At 52.5% G+C, this 24,636-nt stretch overlaps 8 protein-coding genes and 3 non-coding genes across 11 annotated transcripts; 4 read left to right on the forward strand and 7 right to left on the reverse strand.

Annotated features, from left to right (window-relative positions):
- Positions 1 to 877: 877 nt before the first annotated feature.
- On the reverse strand, positions 878 to 2,501 carry BO82DRAFT_359975 (threonine--tRNA ligase MST1). Its single transcript, XM_025636721.1, has one exon. It carries the CDS (start codon positions 2,479 to 2,481, stop codon positions 910 to 912), a length of 1,572 nt encoding a protein of 523 aa, XP_025485693.1. The 5' UTR covers positions 2,482 to 2,501; the 3' UTR covers positions 878 to 909.
- A 391-nt stretch (positions 2,502 to 2,892) lies between these two features.
- BO82DRAFT_21564 (uncharacterized protein) lies at positions 2,893 to 4,694 on the forward strand. Its single transcript, XM_025630736.1, has one exon. The coding sequence runs from the start codon at positions 3,029 to 3,031 to the stop codon at positions 4,523 to 4,525; it is 1,497 nt and encodes a 498-aa protein (XP_025485694.1). The 5' UTR covers positions 2,893 to 3,028; the 3' UTR covers positions 4,526 to 4,694.
- A 369-nt stretch (positions 4,695 to 5,063) lies between these two features.
- BO82DRAFT_21585 (uncharacterized protein) lies at positions 5,064 to 5,457 on the reverse strand. The gene has a single exon (XM_025630737.1). It carries the CDS (start codon positions 5,365 to 5,367, stop codon positions 5,107 to 5,109), a length of 261 nt encoding a protein of 86 aa, XP_025485695.1. The 5' UTR covers positions 5,368 to 5,457; the 3' UTR covers positions 5,064 to 5,106.
- Positions 5,458 to 5,569: 112 nt separating this feature from the next.
- Positions 5,570 to 7,008, reverse strand: BO82DRAFT_379528 (glycoside hydrolase family 16 protein; the record flags this gene model as incomplete). Its single annotated transcript, XM_025637695.1, has 3 exons — positions 5,570 to 6,439; positions 6,586 to 6,866; positions 6,918 to 7,008. The coding sequence occupies 3 exons, from the start codon at positions 7,006 to 7,008 to the stop codon at positions 5,570 to 5,572; spliced, it is 1,242 nt and encodes a 413-aa protein (XP_025485696.1).
- A 3,539-nt stretch (positions 7,009 to 10,547) lies between these two features.
- BO82DRAFT_21630 (uncharacterized protein) lies at positions 10,548 to 11,072 on the reverse strand. Its single transcript, XM_025630739.1, has one exon. The coding sequence runs from the start codon at positions 10,981 to 10,983 to the stop codon at positions 10,675 to 10,677; it is 309 nt and encodes a 102-aa protein (XP_025485697.1). The 5' UTR covers positions 10,984 to 11,072; the 3' UTR covers positions 10,548 to 10,674.
- A 616-nt stretch (positions 11,073 to 11,688) lies between these two features.
- BO82DRAFT_t331 lies at positions 11,689 to 11,760 on the reverse strand. The gene has a single exon. It is a non-coding gene; the product is annotated as a tRNA-Gln (tRNA).
- Positions 11,761 to 13,449: 1,689 nt separating this feature from the next.
- On the forward strand, positions 13,450 to 13,521 carry BO82DRAFT_t328. The gene has a single exon. It is a non-coding gene; the product is annotated as a tRNA-Gln (tRNA).
- A 275-nt stretch (positions 13,522 to 13,796) lies between these two features.
- On the forward strand, positions 13,797 to 15,155 carry BO82DRAFT_359978 (HAD family hydrolase). The gene has a single exon (XM_025636722.1). The coding sequence runs from the start codon at positions 13,972 to 13,974 to the stop codon at positions 14,734 to 14,736; it is 765 nt and encodes a 254-aa protein (XP_025485698.1). The 5' UTR covers positions 13,797 to 13,971; the 3' UTR covers positions 14,737 to 15,155.
- A 52-nt stretch (positions 15,156 to 15,207) lies between these two features.
- Positions 15,208 to 15,279, reverse strand: BO82DRAFT_t330. Its single transcript has one exon. It is a non-coding gene; the product is annotated as a tRNA-Gln (tRNA).
- A 490-nt stretch (positions 15,280 to 15,769) lies between these two features.
- pbs2 (mitogen-activated protein kinase kinase PBS2) lies at positions 15,770 to 18,040 on the reverse strand. Its single transcript, XM_025630741.1, has 2 exons — positions 16,341 to 18,040; positions 15,770 to 16,273 (listed from the first exon to the last, which is right to left on the reverse strand). Exons 1-2 carry the CDS (start codon positions 17,877 to 17,879, stop codon positions 15,878 to 15,880), a joined length of 1,935 nt encoding a protein of 644 aa, XP_025485699.1. The 5' UTR covers positions 17,880 to 18,040; the 3' UTR covers positions 15,770 to 15,877.
- A 3,755-nt stretch (positions 18,041 to 21,795) lies between these two features.
- Positions 21,796 to 24,623, forward strand: BO82DRAFT_349163 (Auxin Efflux Carrier superfamily). The gene is made up of 4 exons (XM_025633865.1): positions 21,796 to 22,472; positions 22,539 to 22,705; positions 22,783 to 24,005; positions 24,068 to 24,623. Exons 1-4 carry the CDS (start codon positions 22,184 to 22,186, stop codon positions 24,132 to 24,134), a joined length of 1,746 nt encoding a protein of 581 aa, XP_025485700.1. The 5' UTR covers positions 21,796 to 22,183; the 3' UTR covers positions 24,135 to 24,623.
- Positions 24,624 to 24,636: the final 13 nt, after the last annotated feature.

The following is a 24,636-nucleotide window of genomic DNA, read 5'->3' on the forward strand; positions in this document are numbered from 1 at the left end:
GAGGGGGAGGGGGAGGGGGAACCCACCTTTCGCTTGCGACAAGCCTCGCAGGAAAAGGCGCTTTTCCGGGGAAGGTTGGTCTTGGCTGGCACCTCGGCCATATCCGACTGCTTGGATTCTACAACCATGGAGTGGGATACTCCTGGCAAACCATGAACGAAGAATCGAGGGACACAATTCCCTCCATGTGTAAAGAAGAAGAGGGGAAAAAATCGGCGCTGGCGCGAAGGGAGAGCGGGGGTTGGAGTAGGAGGAAAGAGAAGGCGAGAGAGCGCGGCGTGAGTGCGGCGTGAGTGGGGGCAGAAGCGCGGCAGCGTGACAAGAAACCCAAAAAACCACAGCAATTGAGGTGCGGTGGTGGGCGCACTTTATTTTCAGACTGGGTCGGCCGTGGGGCGATTTGATGATGGCTTGATCTCAATAGGCTTTTTGCACCAATTGGCGTACCATCATTCTCGCGGCAGTTATGGCTGGACCCGGATGGTTATCGTTCCTGGCCTAATGTGTGCTCTCTAGCGTAAGACCTTGATTGTGCGATCCTTCGAAGAGTGAATAGGCAGATTGTAGGGTTGGAGGCATCGGGATGCGAGGTGGGATTCGGAATGACGATATGAGTCTGTCTCGGAGGGGATCGAAGCACTCTCAACCAATCAACAGCCCGACACCGGAGCCAAAACGCCCGTGGCGGCCACCAGAATCAGGCAGACCCTCTCGGGGTCGGCGCCGAATTAAGCTTAAAAGCCCGTGGTGTCACGTGTTCGCTACTGGTGAGGCCGCAAAGGGTTAAGGCTGCGTTGGTCAGCGGGTCGATCATCCGGGCTAGAAGTGAAGCTATCCTCTTCGATCATATCAGATCGATAATAATCATATATTACATGGGATATTCTCCTATATACACATGGCGCACTATCAAACAAATTGCCGCTCTAGCTGCACCAGCAGCCCATGCACATCATCCACCGGCAAGGGGACAGCCCGAGGATTCTGCAGCGCCTTCTCGCCAAAGCAATCAGTGACGGCAGTCTGCAGCCTCTCTGCGTTCCGATCAGATTTGCTTTGCAGCTGACCGGTGATGTCGACCGTGATGCGGGACGCAGCAGCATCCTTGGGCCCCATGATGAAAATCAGGTTGTATTTCATCTGCTTGGCCCGTTGAATCTTCTTACTCAGGGTCTGGCTGCTAGTGTCCACATCGATGAGGAAAGTCGAGTCGGTAAAGGATAGAGGTTGAGGGACCCCTCCCGTCTGATCCGGTTGAAGGGCGCGGAATCCGGAGATCTTGGCAGCAGCATCCTGTGCCTTTTGAACCACCGCCTCATCCTGGTTGACAGTGAGGATAATTCCCTGTCGCGGGGACAGCCAGAACGGCCAGCGGCCAGCATATTGTTCAATCAGCAATGCCAGGAATCGTTCCAGCGAGCCGAAATTGGCCCGGTGGATCATCACCGGTGTCGCTCTGCCGGGTGTCTCTGGGTTATAGTCGGGCTCCCCTTCAGCCACCTGGTATTCCAGTCCAAATCGCTGGGGCAGGTTCATATCAAGCTGAATTGTAGAAAGCTGATGATACTTGCCAGCCTGGTCCTGAAGCTGAATATCGATCTTGGGTCCATAAAAGGCACCATCGCCCTCGTTCAAAGCCCACTCTCGACCGGTATCGTTGAGTGCTTCGCGAAGCTGGCTTTCGGCGCTGTCCCACAATTCCAGGCTCCCAATAAAGTCCTTCTCTGGTCTAGTGGATAAAGCCAACCGGTATGGCCCAAGTCCAAAGGTCGTCATTACCAAGTCCACAAAGCCGAGCGCCGAGGCGATCTCTCCTTTGATCTGCTGTGGCCGGCAGAAAATATGACCGTCATCCTGGTGGAACCGGCGAACACGGGTGAGGCCACTCAAGGAGCCTGAGATCTCGTTGCGATGAAGGGGGCTAAAGTCGGCGTAGCGGATGGGAAGTTCGCGGTAAGAATGGGTCTGCGATTTGAACAACAGACAGTGCCCAGGGCAGTTCATCGGTTTCAAGCCATAGGATTCATCCTCGCCCGCCTCTCCCTCCGTCTCTCCCGTAGCTCCGCGACCGCGGACCTCGTACATATCATCCTTGTAATTCTGCCAGTGGCCCGACACTTCCCAGAGTGAACGCTTATATATCGTGGGAGTCAGGACCTCGCGGAAACCGTACTGGAGGTATTGTGTGCGGAGGAAGGTGATAAGTTTGTTGATGATATGTGTGCCATTGGGAAGAAAGAGCGGCGATCCAGGACTGTAGATGGAAGTGGTGAAGAGGTCTTGGGCGGTTCCCAGCGCGCGATAATCGGCCGAGGTCTGGGCTTGGTCGGATTTGGGATCAGGGCACGATGAACAAGGCCGCGACGACGTGGAGGAGAGCCATTGGACTCGCGTGGATGGCCAGCGCACGAGCGATGACCTGTGTAGTAGGTTAGTTCGCGACAGCGATGCCTGCCGTAGCAGGGGAGTTAATTGTCGCATGGTGAGGAGCTCAGGTTGGAAAGTTGAGCAGTTGAAGCTGGAGGATTTTCCGCGGCCGCCCGTGACTCGACGCGATCGGCCCGATTTGGCATCGCGTTCCCGTGATTGTCTCCCCCCACCCTCCACCGCGTCCTGAAGACGATCCTAGATCTATATCTATTGCCTAGACCCTCGTGATATTGAATGTTGCTGATGATTATGATGATGAAACAAGTGCCATGCTTATGAAATTCTCTTTGTGAATATTGGATATCGCAGCTCAACGCTCTAATCATCCTACGACTACTGCGGAAAGCTTCGAGTCCAAAGACCTGAGATAGCCCTTGTTATTCACTGCATTTCTTCTGAGATGCGCTAGCGCCTAAACGATACGAGATTTCAACCACTGGCTCGATGACCGTTGTCGTCGCCGTGGTTGGATCAACAAAGTAACACTTATCGCGTCTCTCCTTACGCCTCCTGCACTTTTTGAGTTATTGCAAGCCTCTGTCCCAAGGGAGGCTGCAGATCTGCCACGTTCTAGGCCTTGCTGCTCAGATCCATAACCATGTCCAAACACTCACGACCTCAGGATAGCTCCGTCTTAGGGGAGTCATGGGTTATCGCGCCGGCACAGTTTGTGAAGGAGCCTTCAGCCAACAAGAACAACAACAATCATCAGACTGAGGCTTCCGACACAACACCGCGCCCGACCAAGAGCCACCATGAGAATCTGGGGGAATCGATATCCGCCTCGTGCGAGTCCATATCGGGACCAGATCTTATCATGCCGTCAATATATGAAGCTCCGATCTGCGAGGGCTCCTGGGTCGCACCAACTGCATCTCCGCCACGCGCTCTCCGACGCAGACACCAAGCATCGTCCCCATCACCAACCAGAAGCTCGACGCAGGGTCCTTCGGCTGTAGCGACAGAAAGCGCGCCGCCCATAGTCGCACAGCATGAAACCATCAATCGTCGCCCTCTCTTCACTCCTCCCGGTCGTGGGTTCATTCTGCGCATATTGCTGAACGTGCTTCTCATCGCTGGCATCAGCCACCTGCTCATCCTCCCCGAAGTCGTCCAACAACACCAATCCCTCTGCTCCCTCCCGGCCCTGGCAACGCTCTACCCGGTCAGCTGCATCCCTCTCTACCTCAAGCCCAACCACATCAACAGCAACAACAAGCCCGCCTCAATCTCAACCCAGACCCCCCTCGAGACACTCCTCAACAACACCCTCCAAACCATGGCCCCGCACAGCACGACCCTCAAACACACCGAATCCAAACTGCGTGACATCCACCAACTCCTCAAGAAACAGTACCCGGGGAGCAAGCACGAGCTGGACCTGGAATTCTCCGGCTGCCTGGAAGCCACCCGCACGGCCACCCGGCGCTTCGACTCATTGCACGCCGACCTCCGATCGGCAGTGGACAGCTTGATCGCCGCGCGGGGCAGCGGCAACAGCAACGGCAGCGGTCGCGGCTCGGCGGCGCCGGCGGCGGCGACGACCGCCAACACCTCACCGGACGCGCGTCTCTCCACCACGCAGCTCACGCGCCGGGAACAGTACGTCGATCAACTGACGTCGCGTATGCAAACCAAGGCCGACTCGCTGCTGGGGGACTTCGCCACCCTAGACGATCACTTGGAGTCCATCGCCGGTGTGGTCAAGCGGGAGACCAATCGACTGGCGGCCCGAAGGGGAAATGATGATCCTCATCTCCAGGGTCCAGGGTCGTCGGGGCTCAAAGGCATGGTCGGCGCATTGTTTGGGGGTGGCAGTAGTGCGCGGTCGCAACCCCACACCAACACCAACACCAAGAATCATGGGGATGATGATAGCAATAACCAGCACCACCACCACCACGATGGCCAAGATCATCACTCCCCCCAACCGCCCGCATCAAGCTCCTCCCACCACTATCATGGGTACCCGCAACTCCCCACCATCTTCCAAGAGGCAGCGACCCGCCATCAACCGGTTATGGACGTGATCAAGAAGCTATCGGACGGGTTACAGCGTCTCCAGAATAAGAAAGGGGGGATGTTTCACTCTTGAGTGTGGGTTAAGGATGGCGTGGACGTGAATGAGTCTTTCTCTCAACCGCAACCGCAGAAAGTAAGACATGTGTACGTCATACCACGGTCCTCCATACCCGGGCATGCATTTTTGATATCACGATCGACATGAGAAAAACCGAGAGCAAAACTCGACAAGAAAAAACCTGATACGTCTTTGCTAATCGCGACACACGCAATCATGATTACGATCCCACGGGACATTCCACAAATGCACGCGGCTTTGTACTCATGCAGTAATCGCCAGTCGGATCCCGAATCCCCACGCCTTGACATCAGTTTGTTTCAGAGCTACAGTACACACATTTGACGCCAGCGATGCTCCATATCCATATGCATAAGGCCAAGAGAATTAGTCACCCCCACATTTTCCAGGTCCATCAATCAACTGATACAATTTACGAATATCCATGTATGCTCCACTATCTAGATTGTAGAACCAATCCTATTACAGCAAACCGTCAATCTCGATAAAAGAAAAATAATATTACTATTACTAGCAAAAGGCTACCTTTCTCGCTAGAAAAGCACACACGCCAATAAGCAAGACAAACAGGGAAATCACATGAGCAAATTGAAGCGCTCCAGTAGAGAAAGGAAGCATGTTTGCTCGAGCAAAAGCGAGTCACTTGGAGATGTGTGAAGAAAGCCGTCGAGGCTCAAGACCCAAAATATAACGAGCTCTTGCCCTCCGTCCAAGAGAAAGTCAGACAAAAGAATTTCCCAGCTGTCTAATCTAGCTTCCGGTTCCCAATTGTCAAAAGAAACAATGTATAGAACCAAAATCAATGAAAACGAACAGTTCAGTGTATCCATGCCCATCCCCCCCCCTTGCTTCCAGTCTTGATTCTCCAAGCAATCCAACTCAAGTTATGTACAAACCGTACAAGTACAGATCCAGATAAAAGTGGTGTAAAGTTATGCAGCGAAGATGATTAAGCAAAAAGATAAAGGGTCTGGGGGGTGATGACGCATGACGGTGTGTAGAGATGACATGCCAAATCAATCCCACCAAGAAATGATTTTACAAGCACAGCATAGCGGAGAAGACACCGAGGAGCATGGCGCCCACGGAGGTGGTGACGGTGGAGGCGGCACCGGTGAAGAGACCGCTGGCGGAGGCGGAGGCGGCAGCCGCAGCGGAGGAAGAAGCGGCAGCGGCGGAAGAGGAGGCGGCACCACCAGCACCACCAGCACCGCCACCAACCACACCGGAGGAAGCAGCAGCAGCGGGAGTGGAAGCAGCGGCAGCCGAGACAAGGGCACCAACTCCGGCGCTGTTACCAATGACACCACCAGTAGCGCTAGCACTGACGGAAGCACCAGTGGACGAACCAGTGGAAGAACCGGCGCCCGAGGCAGAGGAGGCAGAGGAACCAGCGGAGGAGGCAGAAGAGGCAGCGGCGGAGGTGGAGGAAGAGGCAGCAGAGGAGGCTCCACCGGTGACGTCGCAGCCGTCCTTGTTCACAACAATGCTGCTGTAGCTACCGGTCTTGTCACCGTAGGTGTAGCTGCAGCCAGGGTTGTTGTTGGTGATCGAAACAGACTTGACGTACATGGTGAAAGGAGCCTGGCTGTAGTCGGTCTCACCACCAGCCCATTCAATGGTTCCAGGGGCGTTGTCGGAGTCACCACCAGCCCAGATACCGATTCTCAGGTTCATGGGGGTCTGGGGGAAGCGAGTGCCGCTGGAGGCGTCGTTGTAGGCCAGAGTACGGACCAGGTTGCCATCAACGTACCAGTTCAGAGCAGTCTCGGTCCAGTCGACGGTGTAAGTGTGCCAGTTTTCCTGGGGAGAAGAGATTCCAACCCAGGTAGCACGGTCATAGGTGGTAGTGTCACCCTTGCCGAAGTAGTTGGTCTCAATCTGGGTAGTGTCACCGCCCAGAGCTTCCTACAAGCACCAGTGCGGTTAGTTTGACAAGTCACGCAGCATGAGGTTATGCCAATGCGAGTAGGCAGGCGTGAGAAAGATGGGGGAAGGCAAGATAGAAGGGGATTATAGTGGGTGTAGGCGCAGGATTCAAGAGGGAAGCTCACCCAGTCAACCTCGTCCAGGTCGTCCGACTCCAAGACAATACTGCTGACAATACCAGTACCGCTGGCAGCCTTCATGACAACCTCAGCTCTGCCGAAGAAGAAGTAGAAGTTGGTCTGAATGGTGGGAGCTTGGCCCCTCTGGTTGATAGTGAATGCAGCACCATTCTCATCAAAGGTGACGTTGTTAGCAGTGGCAGTCCATCCAGCGAAGGAAGATTCGCCTTGGGTGAAGTCGGAAGAGAAAGTGGAGGAGCTCAGGGCCGTATCAGCAGGGCAAGTCTCTGTTGCACAGGTTAGATGGGTAGATCAGAGCCGCAAACAAGGCAGCTTACTTTCGAGGGGGTTGCAGTCGGTGTAGGTCTGCGCAGCGGCGAGAGGAAGCACTGCAGAGAGTGCAGCAGCAGCAGCGTATGTGAAATACATCGTGTGGTTGTGATCGGTAAGATCAAGGTCAACGAATGTGTGGGAGGGGTGGAAAGCGAAGGTGGGAGGGCAACCAGCAGGTGCAAGGGCGTTGTTGCTTGCTAAGTATGAAAAACGAGAGATGTGTGGAAGAAACTCGTGGGGAAGAAGGAAGTTGGGAAGTGGGAGAGATCCAGATAATTAAGTAGCAGTGAAGTAAGTAAGAATTGCTGGAGCAAGAGAGGAATTGGGCGGCGGTAATTATGGTTTATGAGCAGCGAGTGACAGGAGAACCCAGTCAGTGAGAGAGAGAGTGGCAGGAACCCCAAAGAAGGAAAGGTGAGTGGGCAAAGATTAAACTTCCGTTAACTCACTATGTAGTAGTAGTGAATGATGGATGCTACTAACAGCAAGTGGGTTTCTTCTCTTTTTTTTTTTTGGGTACATACACCGTCATAGAGGCAAAGGAGAAAAGATATTAATACCTCTTTTTGACTCAAGAATTACGCTCATGTCCGAGATTATGGAGGGACTGCCCTGGTGAACCAACGGAACCAAGGATGATAATTGGGGGTAAGTAAAACAACACTGCACAGGGTGGTGTTTCCCCTGGTTCGTCTCCTGGAGGAGTAGAATAAGTTAAGGGCTGAAGGAAGGATGCGAGCAAGTCTGGGCAGGCACCATCGGGGGAGAGAATGAGAGGCAACTGCGTCAGTCAGTCACGGATCCGGATGGTGGGTGGTCAGACAATCTTGATTGCAGGAGGCAGAAAGGAAAGGGAAGACAAGACAAGACAAAGACAATCAATTCAAGTGATCGCAAGTGCAAAAGTGGAGTCAGACACTGAAGACGGCCCCAGCACAAGTGTGTGGAAGGGTTTTTGACTGGCGTCAGTTCGTTAACTTGCCAAAGGGCCACAGGGTCAGATTGGGTCAGATTGGGGCTATATCCACTTGCCCTTTTCGAAGGGCCCGGGGAAAGCTCAGGGCTGCGAACAGTTTGCACTTGCGCGTATACGAAGGTCCAACCAGATTCTCCCAAAGCTTGTGCCAGTGGTATGTGTCACCTTAGCCTACAAAGTATTGTACAGTACTAGGTAAATACGTACAGGACCCAGGTTGACTCCGTACAAGTCCTTCGAAATGTCTCTCCCACCCCCCCCTCTTGCAACCCCTTCGAGGTGATTTGGTCTCTCCTTGTTTATTCCTCTCCTCCTTCCATGGGAGAGGTTCCGAAAATTCAGCTCGTGGTGTCATTCGCCCTATTCTCCGATTCGATCCATTAGTCACTGGGATAACTAAAGTGGACTGTTTGGATTATTATTGATTAGTTAGGCAACGATACTCGCTATGACTTTAGTGAGCCGGAGCCGAAGGGGCCAAGTCTTGAACCACACTCCCTTTTCGCCACGGTCGCTCCTGTCGATGGCTTTATGCAACCCCCAACGGAGATTAGGACTCGCTACTAGAGTACACTACTTAAGTACAATCTGACCAACTGTTGGTGCCCTCATCTGCGGTTCGTGTCAGAGGACTGTCGCAGCACTGCTCGCTGGGATGCGATCGAGACCAATCCATGGGGACGGATGGAAGCCATGGATCGCCGCCCTCAGACTCATGGCTCTCCATTAGAACCGCAATACAAATGTCAGGCAAATCCAATGCGACTGGTGGTCACATGTACAAAGTTTACAGTGAGGGTCCCTAAAATAATGCAAAACCAACCCCCCCCCAAAAAAAAGATGCGGTGATGTCTAAAAAGGGCTGGTGGGTGAACTGACTCGGCCCTAAGCGACGCGCACCTCGGCTGGGTGACCATTTTGCAGGTCAGAAGACAATTCATGTCTCACCGGAGATTATTTTTGTTTTCTTCTTGACAGGCACGAGAAGAGGGCAAACTGATGTCGTATTGACGCGCGCGAAATCAAGGGTGAAAGGGGACGCCTCTATTTTTCCTTTCAACCCTGAACAACCGGGGGGAGGGGGGATCCACTTAGGGTGAACTATCTCATATCAGTTGGTCCGCCATGACCATGTCTTAAATGAGCATCACTACTATACTACTGTTCTGCGCTGCATTCGGGTAGGCGCTCCGAGCAAGCAGTCCAGTTGATTAGCCCGTTGGCGCGTTGCGGGAGATTAGTGTAGCGTGCACAAAGTACGAAGTCATTAAACCATCATCCTGACTGGCTGTCATCAGCCTCAACCTGAGACAAACAGGGGGTCGGTGTAATCTACGAGCACCTTCCCCTGGACCGACCTGCAACAGGATCCTGCCCTGTCACTTTTGTCCCGCTGTCCGCGTTGGATTTCCGGCCCCTCCACGTGAATCATGCAGAGTTGGCAGACAGCAGACAAAACAAAGAGAGAGGTGGGAAAAAGAAGACCTGAGAACTGACCCCGCGATGAATCGAACTCGGGCCCTCGAGGTGGCTGGGTGGCTGAGCGGCTGAGCATCTGCCGTCGATGCCTGTTGGTGCCTCAAAAAACAGGCGGGCGGCTCAACAACAACAACCTCTCTTTCACATGACAATCAGTCAGCCGGTTGAAGGTCCAAAGGTTGGGGAAGAAAGGCACTGAAAGCGGCCACGCTGCGGGATGCTGCGATCTTGTTGGGTGATCGGGCGCCACGTTGGCTGCTGATCACCCGATCCTCGTTTCCCCTCCTTTTCCCCTCCTCTTCCCTCCTACCTTTCCACCTTCCCTGTAGTCTTCATCCTTCTCTCCTCTTTCATCCCCATTCCTGACAAAATTATCTTATCCCCAGCCTCGCAACATCAATCACAACACCAACACCAAGAACAAGGACGGGCAAGAAGCCGCCTTATCAGAACATGGTCCACAAACACACTAAGTCGACTACTCGTCCTCGCTCCGCTGGCTCTCCGTCTTCCCCACTCGACCGCGATATGGACCGGAAAGTCTATATCCCCCTTTGCTTCTGTCTGGTCTCCTTTGCTGTGATGGTCTACATCAATTAGTCTGGAGGCTGGGGAAGGTCTACACTCCTGCGATATAATTATCAACAATAGCGTCCCGGACACCTAAAACCACCCCGGCACCTCCTTCAAGCCTAATGCAACACGGGAACGTCTATACTCAACACGAGGTCAACGATAACCATCCATCCACGCAAAATCCCATCGCACCATCTCTACATGCATTGCAAGGATACAGGGGGATCCAGCACGGTGGCACCTCGGCTATCTTCTGAACTTTTTTCCAACTTTGTTCTATATCACCGCCGCCAGCATTCAACCGCTGGGTATTGGCCTTGGGAATGGAGTTCAACAGAGCATCCATATGACCACGACAAACAATGCCGTCGAAGCCTCTCACAATCAATCTGGGGAATCCGGCAGCTCCGGGGCTTGGTAGAGAGACGGCAGGTTCCGTTTATGCAAGCAAACCTTCCTGGTCTAGTTTCAACCTAGCGATGCACACGGCTGCGGTGATCACACGATACCCCGCATTCCAGCCAGCTTGCAAGTTGCAACTACACGTTTACTCATTCACTACTGCAAAGTGACGTCTCGATATACGTATACTGTCGACGCCACTATTGCTTGACTGTTTTCTTTTTCATTCTATGTCTATTGATACCCGACTCGCACACCATGCGACTCTACCCTCAACATTTCATATGTCTCATATCAGTCTTATCTTGGCTTATATATAATTGAAATATTCAACATCGCCCAGCAATCAAATGACATAAACAGTATCTCCCAGTAAACATGTTGAGCCACCCGCAACTTTGGGACACAACAGGAAAAAAAATAAATAAACTATTACTCAACCGAGACTCAACCGCCCGAACCCATGTCGGGTACGCTAGCCAAGGAACCGGCAGAGAGAACGTTGTAGAACCATCAAGTTCTTGGTACCCAACAACGCCCGTTGATTGAATCCCATGACCGGACCAACCCTGCAGCCCAGTCGTGGATACTGGTAATGCGGTCAGCATGATACTGGTTAAGTAATGGCAGGCAAGCATCCACGAACCCGCAGTTTGTCTCTACCCGGCTGCAATACACCAGACTAGGCCAGCTCGGCTTGCCGCTGCTGCCTTAGTCGCCTTTTTTTTTTTTCTTTCTTTTCTCGCTTGTCTCCACCATGGATAAGACACCGTCCAAAAATAGCCGGGATAATGTATAGACCGCTCAAAGTAGTCGATGAAGTTTCGTGATGGGGAGATGGCTGGACTATGTCGCTATACTTTAGAATGTCTAATTGCAGCGAACGAATATTGCAGGTCTCAAACTATTGAAAACATTGTCTGAGTTAAGTGGCTGTGTGCCGGACTGCTTGCCACGCGGGCTATACTTAGCACTGGGTGTGTGTATACTGCGAAGACCGGAGGCCGCGGGCTGCGGTGATTGAGATATGCTACTATGTATGTACTTCCTAGCTGACATTTCCATTTTGATGTCAGTCAGGCTTGTATGAAACAGTCAGTACGCAAGGATGATGTTGTTGTTGTTGTTGCTAGTGTGTTTGTTATGGTGCTACCGTGGGGCAAACATTGCACCGTGGTGAAATCAGTAGTCGGCATCACCCAGCCTTGGGGGTTGTGGTACAGTACAGGAAGACGGTTTGAGATAATGCTATTGTCACAATTCTTGGCTGGAACGTTGTGGGTGTGGCGTTACGCAAGCCGACCCAGAAACCGCAAAAGAAAAAATATATCAGGCACGCAAAAAGGTCGTGCCCGGGATCGAACCGGGATTACAGGAATCAGAATCCTGGGTGCTAACCATTACACTACACAACCTGATAGTTATTTTATCTATTTGTGTATGTCGATATGTTCCTGCACAGCAGTCTATTAGAGAGTGAGCTCGAGGTATACACAGACCACGGGATGACGATGCCTTCTGAACAACGAACGTATGATCTCATTTTACACTTCATACCCGAGTACTGACGGTGTCAACATTCTTCCTATCTTGGCGGGAATGCAGCATTCCTCACCACTTGGCGGGTTTCCTGTCGAAGGCCGAATGGGGATATATATCCAGCGGCTACACTCAGCATCGATGTCATCGGTGAACGTGTGATGCTACCCTATACATCCATGGCTACCACCTGGCCAGACCCAGTGTCACCGAGTGCAGGAAGCGCCTTCCAGGTCGGAACGACATGGCCGATGTGACGCTTCCCTGACACAGACTCGCACAGGCATGGAAGACAACGACAGGATGAACTGTCTGGGAGATTTCGGCCCGCAGCCCAGAGTCATACTGTTTCGGAGGGAGATGGCTGCTGTATGCATTTGAAGACACATAGATCCGGAAACAGCAACTAATGCGGCTTCCCTCGAGTATAGAGCAGCTTGCCGAACAACCTGGAAGACACCGGGCAGAAATTCCAAGGAACTGTGACCAACACAGGATTGACGCGAGGCGTACAACCCCCTCGCAAGCATCACTATGTAAAAGCAACATGGACAAAGCGGTAAGTCATAGTCACCAACAACTGAATCGTCGACCCAAGCGGTACGGCACCCGCAGTCTTCCATGCCACTGGGAAGGCACCACTCAGCATGCGATAGCCTACTGCTCGTCGCTCGACTGAGATCCTCATACCGGCCGTCGCCTATATCATGCAGCCATAGTCAGCACCGTCCATCAGCGATCAGTTGCCTGTACTCCACCAGGAGTAGAAGGCAACATGCACAACCATGCCACGCATACACCAACCCGCACCACCGTTCGAGACCGGATACCATGTGCACATCACCGTATGACATACACGGGCAACCTCCTGGGAAGCTCGACACATACGCCGGGGTGCAGGTCACATATATCGGAGAGCCCAGCAGTATGCCCCATGGCTTCTATCATCCAATCCTGCCAGACACAAATGCGAGCCGTTGACTGTGAGCCAGCCTGGCAAAACCAGCACGGAGCCATTCTCAACCATCCCCTCCCCCCCGCCGCCTCGAACCAGCCTCACCTATACCTGCGAACCAGGGAGCTCACAGAACAATAGGTTGCTAGAACAACATAGTGAGCCTACCACATAGATACCGCAATCCTCGCCAATCCAATATACAAGAGAAGCATGTCATGTCATCGAGCGACGAACGGGTCGCGCCCGAGAGTCCAAGCTGTCGAGCGCTGACTACACCAACCACAACAGGCAACGCTGGATACCAAGGCCCAGTCATTTCCAGATTCCAGAAATCCCCACCTATGTGGAGTGGAGAGTATCCATCGCATATCGCCATTCCTTCGATTGAACGAAATAGAGACGCCATTAGGGTTGATGAGTGACACGACTAGAAGCCGGTGCCTGGAGGTCTATTCGGAGCCTAGTATTGCCCAACCAGACACACGTGGCTCGTCTCAAGTGCTTTGCCATTTACTTTTGTCGAAGTGTCGAAGCTAACTTGCACTACAGAGCTCCAAGCCTATGAGCAAATCCAAGAATGCAAAGTTTGTGCCGTTCCTTAACAATTGGTTGTGTAGTGTAATGGTTAGCACCCAGGATTCTGATTCCTGTAATCCCGGTTCGATCCCGGGCACGACCTTTTTGCATGTCAGATTCTTAGCCTAGACTCGCACAACCACTGAAACCAATTGGATCAATCCTCTTATTTTCTTTTTTCTTTTCTTTTTTTTTTGTGGGCCCAGTCGCCAGACACTAGACACGGCACTAGACCATGTCTGCCAATTGAATCGAAGTCGCCTCGTGATTGTGCGGGGGGGTTCAGAAATCCGGAGATCATTCCGAAATATGCGGGTAACGGATATCACAGCAGAACTCTAAAAAGTAAATTAACCTTTGACTCATACCCATGCATTCATTCTCAAACCCACTTGTATCACCTTAGATACTTCTTCCCCCTTGTCTAGAAAACACGATAAATACAGAAAGATCTACAGCACAAATACAGCGACCTCAAGACTGTTCCCACCCTACAGCATAGATCCCCAACCCTGCAAACCTCACCACCCCCAACCCCTCCGAACCCACCATCATGCCGCAAAAATACGACCTCATAATCCTCGACTTCGACGGCACCATCTACGACTCCCACGAAGCCATCTACACCTCCATGCAACGCACCTTCCACCACTTCCTGCCGGACCACCCGCTCCCGACCACGCAGCTGACCAACCTCATCGCCCAAGGCCACAGCCCCGAAGTCACCTTCCGCGCCCTCCTCGACCCCACCACCCTGGAAGCATTCGACGAGGCCACCTGGATAACGACCTACCGCGCCCTCTACGCCGAACACGGCCACTCGCTTACAAAACCCTACCCGGCCGCGTACGACCTCGTCCGCACCCTCACGCAGACCCACCGCATCCCCGTGGCCATCGTCAGCAACAAGGCCGTGAGCGCTCTCCGGGCCGCGCTGCAGCGCGACGGGTTCCTGGCCTTCATCCCGGAGGCGCTGGTCATCGGGGACGGGGCGTTTCCCGGCGGGAAGCGGAAGCCCGATCCCGCCGGGTTTGCGGAGGGGTTGGTGCCGCGGTTGAAGGAGTATTTCGCGGTGCGGGGTGGTGGTGGTGGTGGTGGTGGTGGAAGTCCGGAGTGGTTGGAGAGGGATGGCGGGGTGGATATGCGGCGGGTGCTGATGGTGGGCGATACGATTACGGATATTCGGTTTGCGAGGAATCTCGGGTGTCCGGTTTGTTGGTGTCGGTTTGGGCAGGGGGATGCGGCGGAGTGTGAGGCGGCGGGGCCGGAGGTGGTGATTGATGGGTTGGAGGAGTTTGTGGGAACAGTTCTGGGGTAGAGTTCTTGGGAGGGGGTTGCGGGGTGTGTATATACTTGGGTTTAGACCTGGACTTCGCCCGGGGGGGAGGTGGAAGTTGTCTGATCTATATAGAGTAGAGGAGGGGGGGAGTTGATATAGGTATGTATAGATAGGGTTGTGTTGAGTGAGGGAGGACAAAAAGGTGGGATTCATTCATAGAGCAGGCTGAAACGAGGAGGATACACTTGCTTGTGATGTTGGCCTGCTTGTTCGCGCTTTCTTGAAATATGTCGATCTCCTGGTCGAAGTGTTGTCTGATCCTCTGGTGTGATTCATGATGACACCAGGATTCAACGGCGAGTCCACGGATGAACTCGCACCTCCCCGAACCTTAAAAAAGACACACTACTGGGAGACAAAAATAGTAAAAAGAACAAGGGAAGGAAAAAGCCAACAACACTCATCATCACAAGCACGTCCATCATTGAAAATGATGGGAAGAGGTCAAAAAGGTCGTGCCCGGGATCGAACCGGGATTACAGGAATCAGAATCCTGGGTGCTAACCATTACACTACACAACCCCAATTGTTTGGATGTGCTAAATCTTTCCTTATACCCCAGTGTGAACGAGCCACAGCAGAATTGTCAACTTATTGCCAATTTTTTTCTCATTTGTTGCTTTCCCAGAGCATGGACCACTGAGCAGCATTTAGTAGCTACCTTGAGCGAGCAGTAAAAGACATATTACCTCTCGGAAGCACTCGAAGCGGGCGAAGAATTCCTATAAAATCCAGCAGCGTATAGCATTTCATTTATCTCGACACGGCCGTGCCTGTGCTTGTACATCGTGGAGAATCTAGCTAACATATTACGTCTGTACATTCGTTATACATCAATGCCCAAAAGCAAGCATAAAACAGCATCCGAAGTAACACATGTCCCGCTCGTTCACGAGAATGGATAACAGGGCCACCTTCGAGTACACCAGGGGCCCAAGGGTGCAAGGAGGGGTAGTGTATGCTCCGATGGAAGACAGCCCCGGCTAGACGGCGCCAGCGCCAGCAGTGTCACCCGTTCGTGTCAACTCATGAAGTGACAGGTTGAGATTGATGGAGGTAATTGGGCAGCCAGGAAGCAATGGTATCAGTTGATTGGTGACAGAAGAAGAACGGTAACCCATCAGCGCTGGTTATACATCGCCGAAGCATCATCCAACAAGGGGCTGCCCGGAACTGCATCGAGAGCCACTGCATGAAGTGCCGGCTTATCTGCTTCAAGAAGAAGCCCCTTCTCACGACGCTCGAGCCTCTCCTTGACCCATTCGGCCACTTCTGGGTCCTCAGTTGAAGGTGAACCCCCAGGTCCAGAGCCATTGACGAGTGGTGTGGCCTCTTCATTCGCTCCATCCGATTCGCCCGGAGGTTGCATGAGCGAGGATAGCCAGGGGTGTCGAAGAAGCATATTATAAGAGGGGCGGTTATTGGGATTCTTATCCAAGCAGGCGCGGACAAAGGCGTGCGCTTCTTCCGAGTATCCGGTTTCGGGAAGGGTGGGAGCATCTCCATGGACAATCGCCTGAAGATCACCTGTTAGAACTGCCAAATCCCGAGGTATCACTATGTGGGAGGTTATGAGTACTCACGTGTAGTTGACTGAAGATGTTGTTGAAGGTCTCTGGTGGGTAAGGGTAGCGGCCGATGGCACACTCAATAATGGACAGACCCAAGCTCCACACATCGCTCTGAACACTATAAGTTCCACCACCAGAACCAGACTGTTGAACGCCACCGCCAGCGATACGCTCGGGCGCCATATAACTCTGGCATCCAATATTCGTCTTGGCAATACTGGCGACAAGATTGCCGCTCACGCCAAAGTCACAGATCTTAATCTGTCCACGCGAATTGATCAGGATATTCGTGGGCTTGACATCGCGATGAATGATGTTGTGGTCTTCCTTGAGCGTTCTCAGACCCATGACTGTGGACAACGCGACCTTCCGAAGGATATTCTCCGGGATACCCTCCTTGTAGATCTTGTCGATTGAGCCACCATCCATGTACTCGACGCAGATGTATACCGCTCCTTCCTGGAAGAAGGCGCCGTAGAAGTCGATAATGAACGGCGAGACACACCGATGCAGAATGTCCAACTCCATGATGATTTGCGCGAACTTGCTCTCGTCGAGCTCTAGACGAATTTCTTTCATCGCCATGACAACACCAGAGAGCGAATCCTGCGAATTCCCTGCCCCATTCTGCTCCGTCGGGCGACTGACAATTCCGCGCAACCCCAAACCGGGCTTGCGCATGTGCGGCCGACTATGTCGGACCTTATAAACAGTACCATAATTACCCTTGCCCAGTTCATCCAAGCGGTCCACCTCGTCTAATGATATGCTGAAACTTTGACCCGAGGAGAATTCGATTCCACCGCCGTGGAGGATTGCTTTGTTCTTGAAATTGAGCGTTCCTGCTTTCGTGTCGATGAATTCAGAGTACCTGCTGAACGCTGTCTCCTGCTTTCCAGATTCACCGTTGGACTGCCCACCTGGGGCAGGGCTGTTTGAGCCAGTTGCGTCAGAGAGCTTGAGGCCGGGCTTCATGCGTTTCGCTGCCAAGCCGCCGGGTTTCGGGGAGTTTGTAGGCGAGCCATGAGGGACAGAGGGAGATGAAACCCAATTCTTGGTGCCTGGCCGGACTGCCCCGGGAGGCAAGCGGCCTGCGAAAGCACCACCGAGAGATCCGTTCGCGGCGGAAGGCGGAGATGAAACGGGGCTAGCGCTAGACGTGGATGGTGAAGAGGCCTTAGGCACGAAGCTAGTTGTATTAGCATGTGTCAGACTCGGCGGCGCTCCTTGTCGAGATAAAGAGAACGCTTTCATTTTGGCCAAGATGTCCTGATTCAATCCACCCGGCTGTGCGCCACTCATCGAAGCTTGGGGACGAGGGACGGTGCCGACTCCTCGTCGAGCTGCATTGATCTGACCCAAATGCGTCGAAGAGGGATTGATTGTGGGTTTGTCCATAGTCGGTCGCAAAGATGGTACTGAAGCATATGACTGCGCAGTGGCAAGAGACGGAGAGAGGTCGTCGTCCGTGGTGTCGGACCTATTATCAATGTCTGACATGACGGGCTTTGCAGTCGAGATCTCAGCCAGATGCTCTCGTTCAGTGTCCATGAGATATAATCGGTGCACGAGGAATGCGTGTTGTGAGATCCAGAGGCGCGCGCTTGGCTAGTTGAAGGCCGGTAGCCAACACCGTGTGAGATCGCGGACTCGGGAGAGTCGGGGTATCTTGGATTGAACGGGAGGGCGGGGGAGGCAAAGTCGGAACGATCGGGAAATAAGGTGTCGAAGTCAATTGCGACTTCGATTGGCCTCGATCGTTTTCAAAAGTGCAAGTTTCTTTTTTTCTTGCAGCGGGTGTGCAGAAGCGAGCTACCGAAGCGGATCTGAGAGCAAGAAAACAAGGCAGGATTTCGTCGACGCGGGGCACACCTCAGGCCATTCCCGAGGGAGAATCGTCTATATCGATCCGGTAAGAGCAGACGGCAGGCAGAGCCTCGAATAGAGACGAATTGTAGTGGGGGAGGAAGAACGTCCCAATCTTAAGAGAAATGGTAAACTGCAGAAAAGGGAAGAAGCCAAGAGAGACCGAGACCAGAGGAAGAGGTGAAGTTGGAAGAGAGGAAGGAGTTGAGCACGTTTGTTGGCTGGTGGTGGGGTGAATTGAGGGGCGCTGGAGTCGAGAATCAAGGACAAGGCACCGACGGTGGAGAGGAAAGAGGGGAGGAGGGGAGGAGGAGGAGAGGAGGAGAGGAGGAGGAGCGAGAGTGGTCGAGAATCCGAGTCTAGAGGGTGAAAGCGAAAGAGGGAAAGGAAGAGTGAAGAGTGAAGAGGGAGTAGAAAGAAAGGGAAGATGATGGATGGAGACAGACGACGGAGATTGGGGGGGACCAGAGCAAGAGTAGCAAGAACTGGAACTGGTCATGAGCTAATGAACCGTTAATATAATAGCCCGTCGTCCGCCCGCCGCCGCGCCGCTGTCGTAGTGGAACTGGAGGGATCGGATATGATAGCAACGATTATAATAACGATAATTATAATGCAATGCAATAAAACCACGCAGTTATTTAAAGCAAGCAGGCAGCCGCCCATAAAGTCAAAATGAAATCCAGAAAAGCAATCAAGCAATCAAGCAAGAAGAACCAATCCAGCAAGCGAGCAAGCAAGCAAACGACGAGGTTGGGTCAGGACGGAAGCTGAATCTTAATATGGCATGGTATATGATGGTAGTTATCAATGAATAGGTTCGGTGGAATTGCGTTGATTTGCATTGATACTTGATGATCAGTCATAAGGTACCCTAATTAATTGTACAGAGGAAAAGAAAATTCATGATAATATTAAAATCGACTAATAATGGAAGAGATACATACTCATCATACAGTACATGTCGACGAAAAACTGGATTCTCTCCCTGTTCATCTTGTGATGAAAAGCGCCTCAGGCTTCCCTCGTCCCCTCCGACCGCCAATTACACGTGCCCCTCAGGCACATTTCACTTTAATCAACTGATACTAGGCTCGATTGAGTGAAATGCCTTGCTTGAGTTCCTTTCATCATTATCACTGACACCACCACCAGCACCACCACCATCATCATCATTAGCTCTTACCACCACTTCCCTTCTTCACAAAGATCCTCTTTCAATGCTCATTGTCTATCCCACTCGCTTCAAAATGCTGCTGCCCTTCCCACCTTACCTCTCTCTCAAACTCTCCGCGTACTTTCCCTTCATCCCCCCCAATTCCCCCCCGCCACCCCCCACACCGAACTCCGGCCGCACGCAGACTATGAGTATCTATGGTCCTCCATTTGGGGCGATCCAAAAAGTCATTTCTGCCTGAAAATTGCCACCCCTCATCAACCGATGGATCACTGTTTGTCGGCATTCGGAAATAGATAGACTGGGTGGTGATTTGCGAAGATACCGAGTATGATACTCTCTACCTCAGGGACATCAAAGTAAAAAGGCCATACGGTGGATCAGCGGATGTGGTGCCCTACCTACCGGACGCGCTGCCGAGGCGCAAAAAAAGCCTGAAAAAGTCGCTGCTGGCGAGGGTCACTATTGGAACCGCTCGTTGGTCAACCAGTGTAACCTGGCCCGGAGAACCAACGAACGAGGTCGCGCCGTACTGCTCCTTTTTCTGACTGCCAATTTCCCTGCTTTGGCGAGGTAAGAGCACTGAGCCCCGAGGCCGGTTGCTCCCCACTGCTGCAATCGCTGGGGACCAATGGAAGGAGCACGATAGAAAGGCTAGCTCCGAATCGTGATACCAGGGCGAGGAATGACATTCAACGGGGAGGGCCGACATCATCGGTGGGTGCCAAGTACCCTATAAGATCCTCGTCCCAACTACCGGGTCTGCCTTGGAGGCCGCGTGGTCCGTCCATTCTGTCAGAGACAAATTGGATCTTAGTGGGAACGCGGCCCATAGACTACTCATATGAGTACCATGATTGTCCGCTTTGGCTGTCAGGATTAGGAGATTCGGCCACCACAGTCAATCATCATACCTAACTATAATCTACCCGGCTTGCCTTATCTGAGTAGTCATCAACACTAACTTAACTCATCAGATTCCCCAGGCTTGGCTATCAACCCGCCTTGTGGCTGTGGTCGCCAGTCACCCATGATCCTACTCTAGTTATCTCTTGTAATCCTGGTACTTTCAGGATGGCATGCCCGATGGCAGTTTTCTTATCGATCACCAATTCGGTCCTCAATGCGACAGAGCAGAAAAGACCGGGCAGTTGGCCATCCTGCATCTTCACGGCAGCCCAATTGGGGAGACTACCAGTCCATTCCCAGCGGGTAACACTGGGCCTGCCCTGCCCCGAGGTGCCAAACGGACCCTGCTGGGGCTGCTGGGGTTGGTCTGGCGGCCGCCCTATAGCAGCGGCTGCTATGACTATCGTTTGCAATCCACCGAGACATGGAGGAAGCTGGTGCGGAAGTATCCCCATCCCCTCTTCCGAGGGTTTTTCTTTTTCTTTTTTTCTTTTCTTGCGCATCATACTACATCCTCCCATGCAAAGGAAGGCGCTGTAGCAGACATTGTCAAAAGTACGAACTAAAAGAACAGGATATTCTGAACTACTGTAGAGTTTAAGCAGGTTCGTTTAATAACCGACGGCTGATGCAAGCAACTAGCGAGGTCGATCGTCGGGACGGAGAGTCATTTAGAGCAGTTGAACGATGAGTGGGAACAAGACCACAACCGATAAACATGCAGTGATCTATCTACCTATCTGCATTTTTGAAGCCTTGAGACAACACACTATGACCTTTTGGGTTTCACATGGAAGGGATTTTGATCGGGTGATGTTGCCATGCATCGAAGTGCCTGTCATTGGCTGCTGATCATGACATAACCACGGCGGGGGAGGGTTTCATCATTATGATACTATCAGTCTGTTTCTTCCCCCCTTCCATTTCCCTCGCATTCCGTATCAACTGCACTATGTACTGAATTCTACATCTGGAGTCAGTGAGTGTAGCCAAGGGACACGTTTCACCCACCCTTGCTGGAGGCTATCTCTGCCTCTGTCCGCCAAGAGTAGTTGCTATGATTTCACCCTCCATGGTTCCGTATCACCCTGCCAAGCAACTTGGTTGGATCACATTTGGTGGGTAGGAGGCTGTCAAGAAGAGACACCCGAGGATTAAGCGAGCAAGTACTAGTGTATGTATAAGAAATAGGTATCAGAGGTTCTCGACCAGACACAAGTGCTGTAGTAAAATAGTACTTAGTATAACTAAGTCCTTAGTCCACGCTATTTTTGCCAGTCTAGAGCTGGAAACCAGGCTGCCTTGGCATGGCTGGGCGCGATGGACCGCGCCCCCCTTGACTCCGCCTATCGGAGGCCACCGTACGCCCTGGCGTTACCCGAAACCAGCTGCAAAAGGCCCTCCGACCGTTCCTTCAGCTTGAAAGGGTTCGTTCATTCTTGATTCGACCTATGCGGTTATTGTAAGACTTAGGGGTGCTGAGTAGGCGCTGCAATAGGATCATTCTCATCTCCTGTACATCAATCACAAGTACTAAAGTACTGAGTACAGTACCTTGACTACCGTACCTTAATTATTGAATCCGATCAGCGAAGATCATTGACACCAAACACACCAAACACACCAAGCAGGCTCTAAACCCAAAGCAGCTCCAACCTTAATTGAGCTCTCATTCGTCCACCGCCTTCTCCGTTATCTCAAAGAATCTCATCATCGACCAGTCTGGTCCGCGTCATCGCCCTCACTTACCATTGGAACACACCCTACTTCCCCAAAACTTCCTCCCCTTCTCTCTACCTCGTCTCCAAGACCCCAAGTCTACCATCCCCCTTTCATACCTTCACTTTCTGCGTTACAGTCAAATCGGTCTCACCCTATCGATCGTCCGCTCGCCCGCCCGTCGATGGCCATTTTTACCTCTCCCAGGTCCCTCCAGAATGCTCACTCGCCTCTGTCGCCTCAAATCATGACCCAGTCCCAACCGGGACTGGGCTCCGTCATCTTCCCAAGTGGCGCTCCCCATTCGAATCACCCATCCTTCTTCCACCTCGTGCTGCTCGTCTTCGAAGCCGTCCTCGAAGTAGTCTGTGTCAGTCTCCCGGGGTACTTCGCTGCCAAGCAGGGTCTGTTTGATGCCGATGCTCAGAAATTGGTCGCAAACCTAAATGTCACGCTGTTTACACCGTGTCTGAGTATGTCGGAAACATAATACATTATCACAGTGCCTTGGGTCGCTGCTGACTTGTGCTTGCCTGTAGTTTTCACGAAGCTCGGATCCCAGCTCACAGCAGAGAAGCTGACCGACCTCGCCATCATCCCAGCCATCTTCGTCGTCCAAACAATCGTGTCGTACTCGTGCGCTTTTGTTGTCTCACGATGTTTGCGGCTCAAGAAACGGCCGTCCAACTTTGTTGCGGCCATGGCGGTAAGTGCCAAAGACGACCTAAGCTAAGCTCAATTTTTTTTCGTTAAGGGTAGTGTTGACAGTCCCGGTTGCTGCAGGTCTTCGGAAACTCTAATTCGCTTCCCATATCTCTCGTCATGTCCCTCTCCCAGACTCTGCAGGGCCTTCACTGGGACCGTATACCAAACGACAACGATGACGAAGTGGCGGCGCGTGGTATTCTTTATCTATTGATTTTCCAGCAGCTGGGCCAACTGGTACGCTGGAGCTGGGGCTACCACGTCTTGCTTGCTCCCAAAGAACGGTTCTTGGAAGAAGGCGAACGGGAGCAGGGCGCCAATCTTATCGGACAGGGTCAGGAACGATACACAGACAACCCTGAACAAATTGATCCCGATGAGCCTCTAGTGAGGACTCGCGAGCCGGACGATGTGTTGGAGTCCTCGGGGAGCGTCGACGACGATGCATTCACTTCGGGCCAGGAGACGCCCGTGAGCGTGCGGGACTATCCCTACACGAAGCTGCCGTCTCATGGCGCCGGTGGACAGGACTCCCACGACCCTGCCGTACTCGGACCCCCTCCTCAGGGGCCGTTCCTCCCCCGCCAGAGCACTACCGGCGATATCATGTGTTTCCCGAATGTGGAGGTGGCAGCCCAGGCCGAAGAAAACCAGCCCGGAGTGGTCCCACACATCAAGAGGTCGGCCAACCGGGTTCGTGGTCGAATTGCAGGCGTCTGGTACAAGGCAACCGGCGCAGTCTTTCGGCGACTACCTGTAGGTGTGCAAAAGACGCTGAAAGTTGGTTCCAACGGTGCCCGGAAATTCGTCCACGGACTCTGGGACTTCATGAACCCACCCTTGTGGGCTATGCTCATCTCCATCATAGTGGCGTCCGTTCCCTCGCTGCAAAGCCTGTTCTTCGATGAGGGAACCTTCGTCCGCAACTCTGTGACGCGAGCTATCAGCCAGAACGGCCAAGTTGCCGTACCTTTAATCTTAGTGGTGTTGGGTGCGAATCTTGAGCGTAACACGTTGCCCAAGGAGGCTCTCGATGACGTCGACCACCCGAGGGAGGAGAAAAAGCTGATCATCGCTTCATTGGTGGCGCGTATGGTGCTGCCCACCCTCATCATGGCACCCATCCTCGCGCTGCTGGCCAAGTACGTGCCGGTCAGCATCCTGGACGACCCGATCTTCATTATCGTCTGCTTCCTGCTCACGGGCGCCCCATCGGCCCTGCAACTGGCACAGATCTGCCAGATCAACAACGTCTATGTCAGCGCCATGTCGAAACTGTTATTCCAAAGTTATGTGGTGTGGTACGTACCAGCGTCTTTGACCTTTAAGCAATTAAAAGGAATGACTAACCATGACCCTACAGGATCCTACCCTCCACTCTTTTCCTTGTAATGTGTGCCTTGGAGGTTGTCGAGTGGGCTTCTGCTTGATCTGTCGGATGGACTTTATCTTCTTCTCTTCTCTTCTCTTTTTATCTCGCTTGCTTGGAAGGAACCATTGCATTATCTGCTGTTGAACTATATCATTATTCCACCGGGTGTTCTGCGGCGTTAATTTGGGTAAGCACATGAGGTCAAGAGCATGCTGCAATTCGTCCTGTTTTGCCCGTTTCTGTGTTGATATTCCCTTCCGATCTTATCGTTCTTGCACTGTTTCTGTTAGTCAGCAATCACTCGGGGGTGAAAGGGAGAGAATATCCAGATTGAACCGATTTGGAATTGAGTTATTCAAAAGTCAAGTCATCGGGTCCTTGGTTTCTTGCGAGGATTGAGAGAAGAGAGGCTAGCCGAAATCTCCAGAATTCCCAGACAGATCCAGACAGACCGTGGTCAACCACGAACCTAGGGCTGCTCGTGCAAACTGTATTAGAAGTATTGTTATTGCTGGGAGGTGGGACAATCAAACTTGCGTCCTCGGACTCTCCGTTTCTTT

This window comes from Aspergillus uvarum (genome assembly GCF_003184745.1).
Source record: "Aspergillus uvarum CBS 121591 unplaced genomic scaffold BO82scaffold_117, whole genome shotgun sequence".
Taxonomy (NCBI): domain Eukaryota; kingdom Fungi; phylum Ascomycota; class Eurotiomycetes; order Eurotiales; family Aspergillaceae; genus Aspergillus; species Aspergillus uvarum.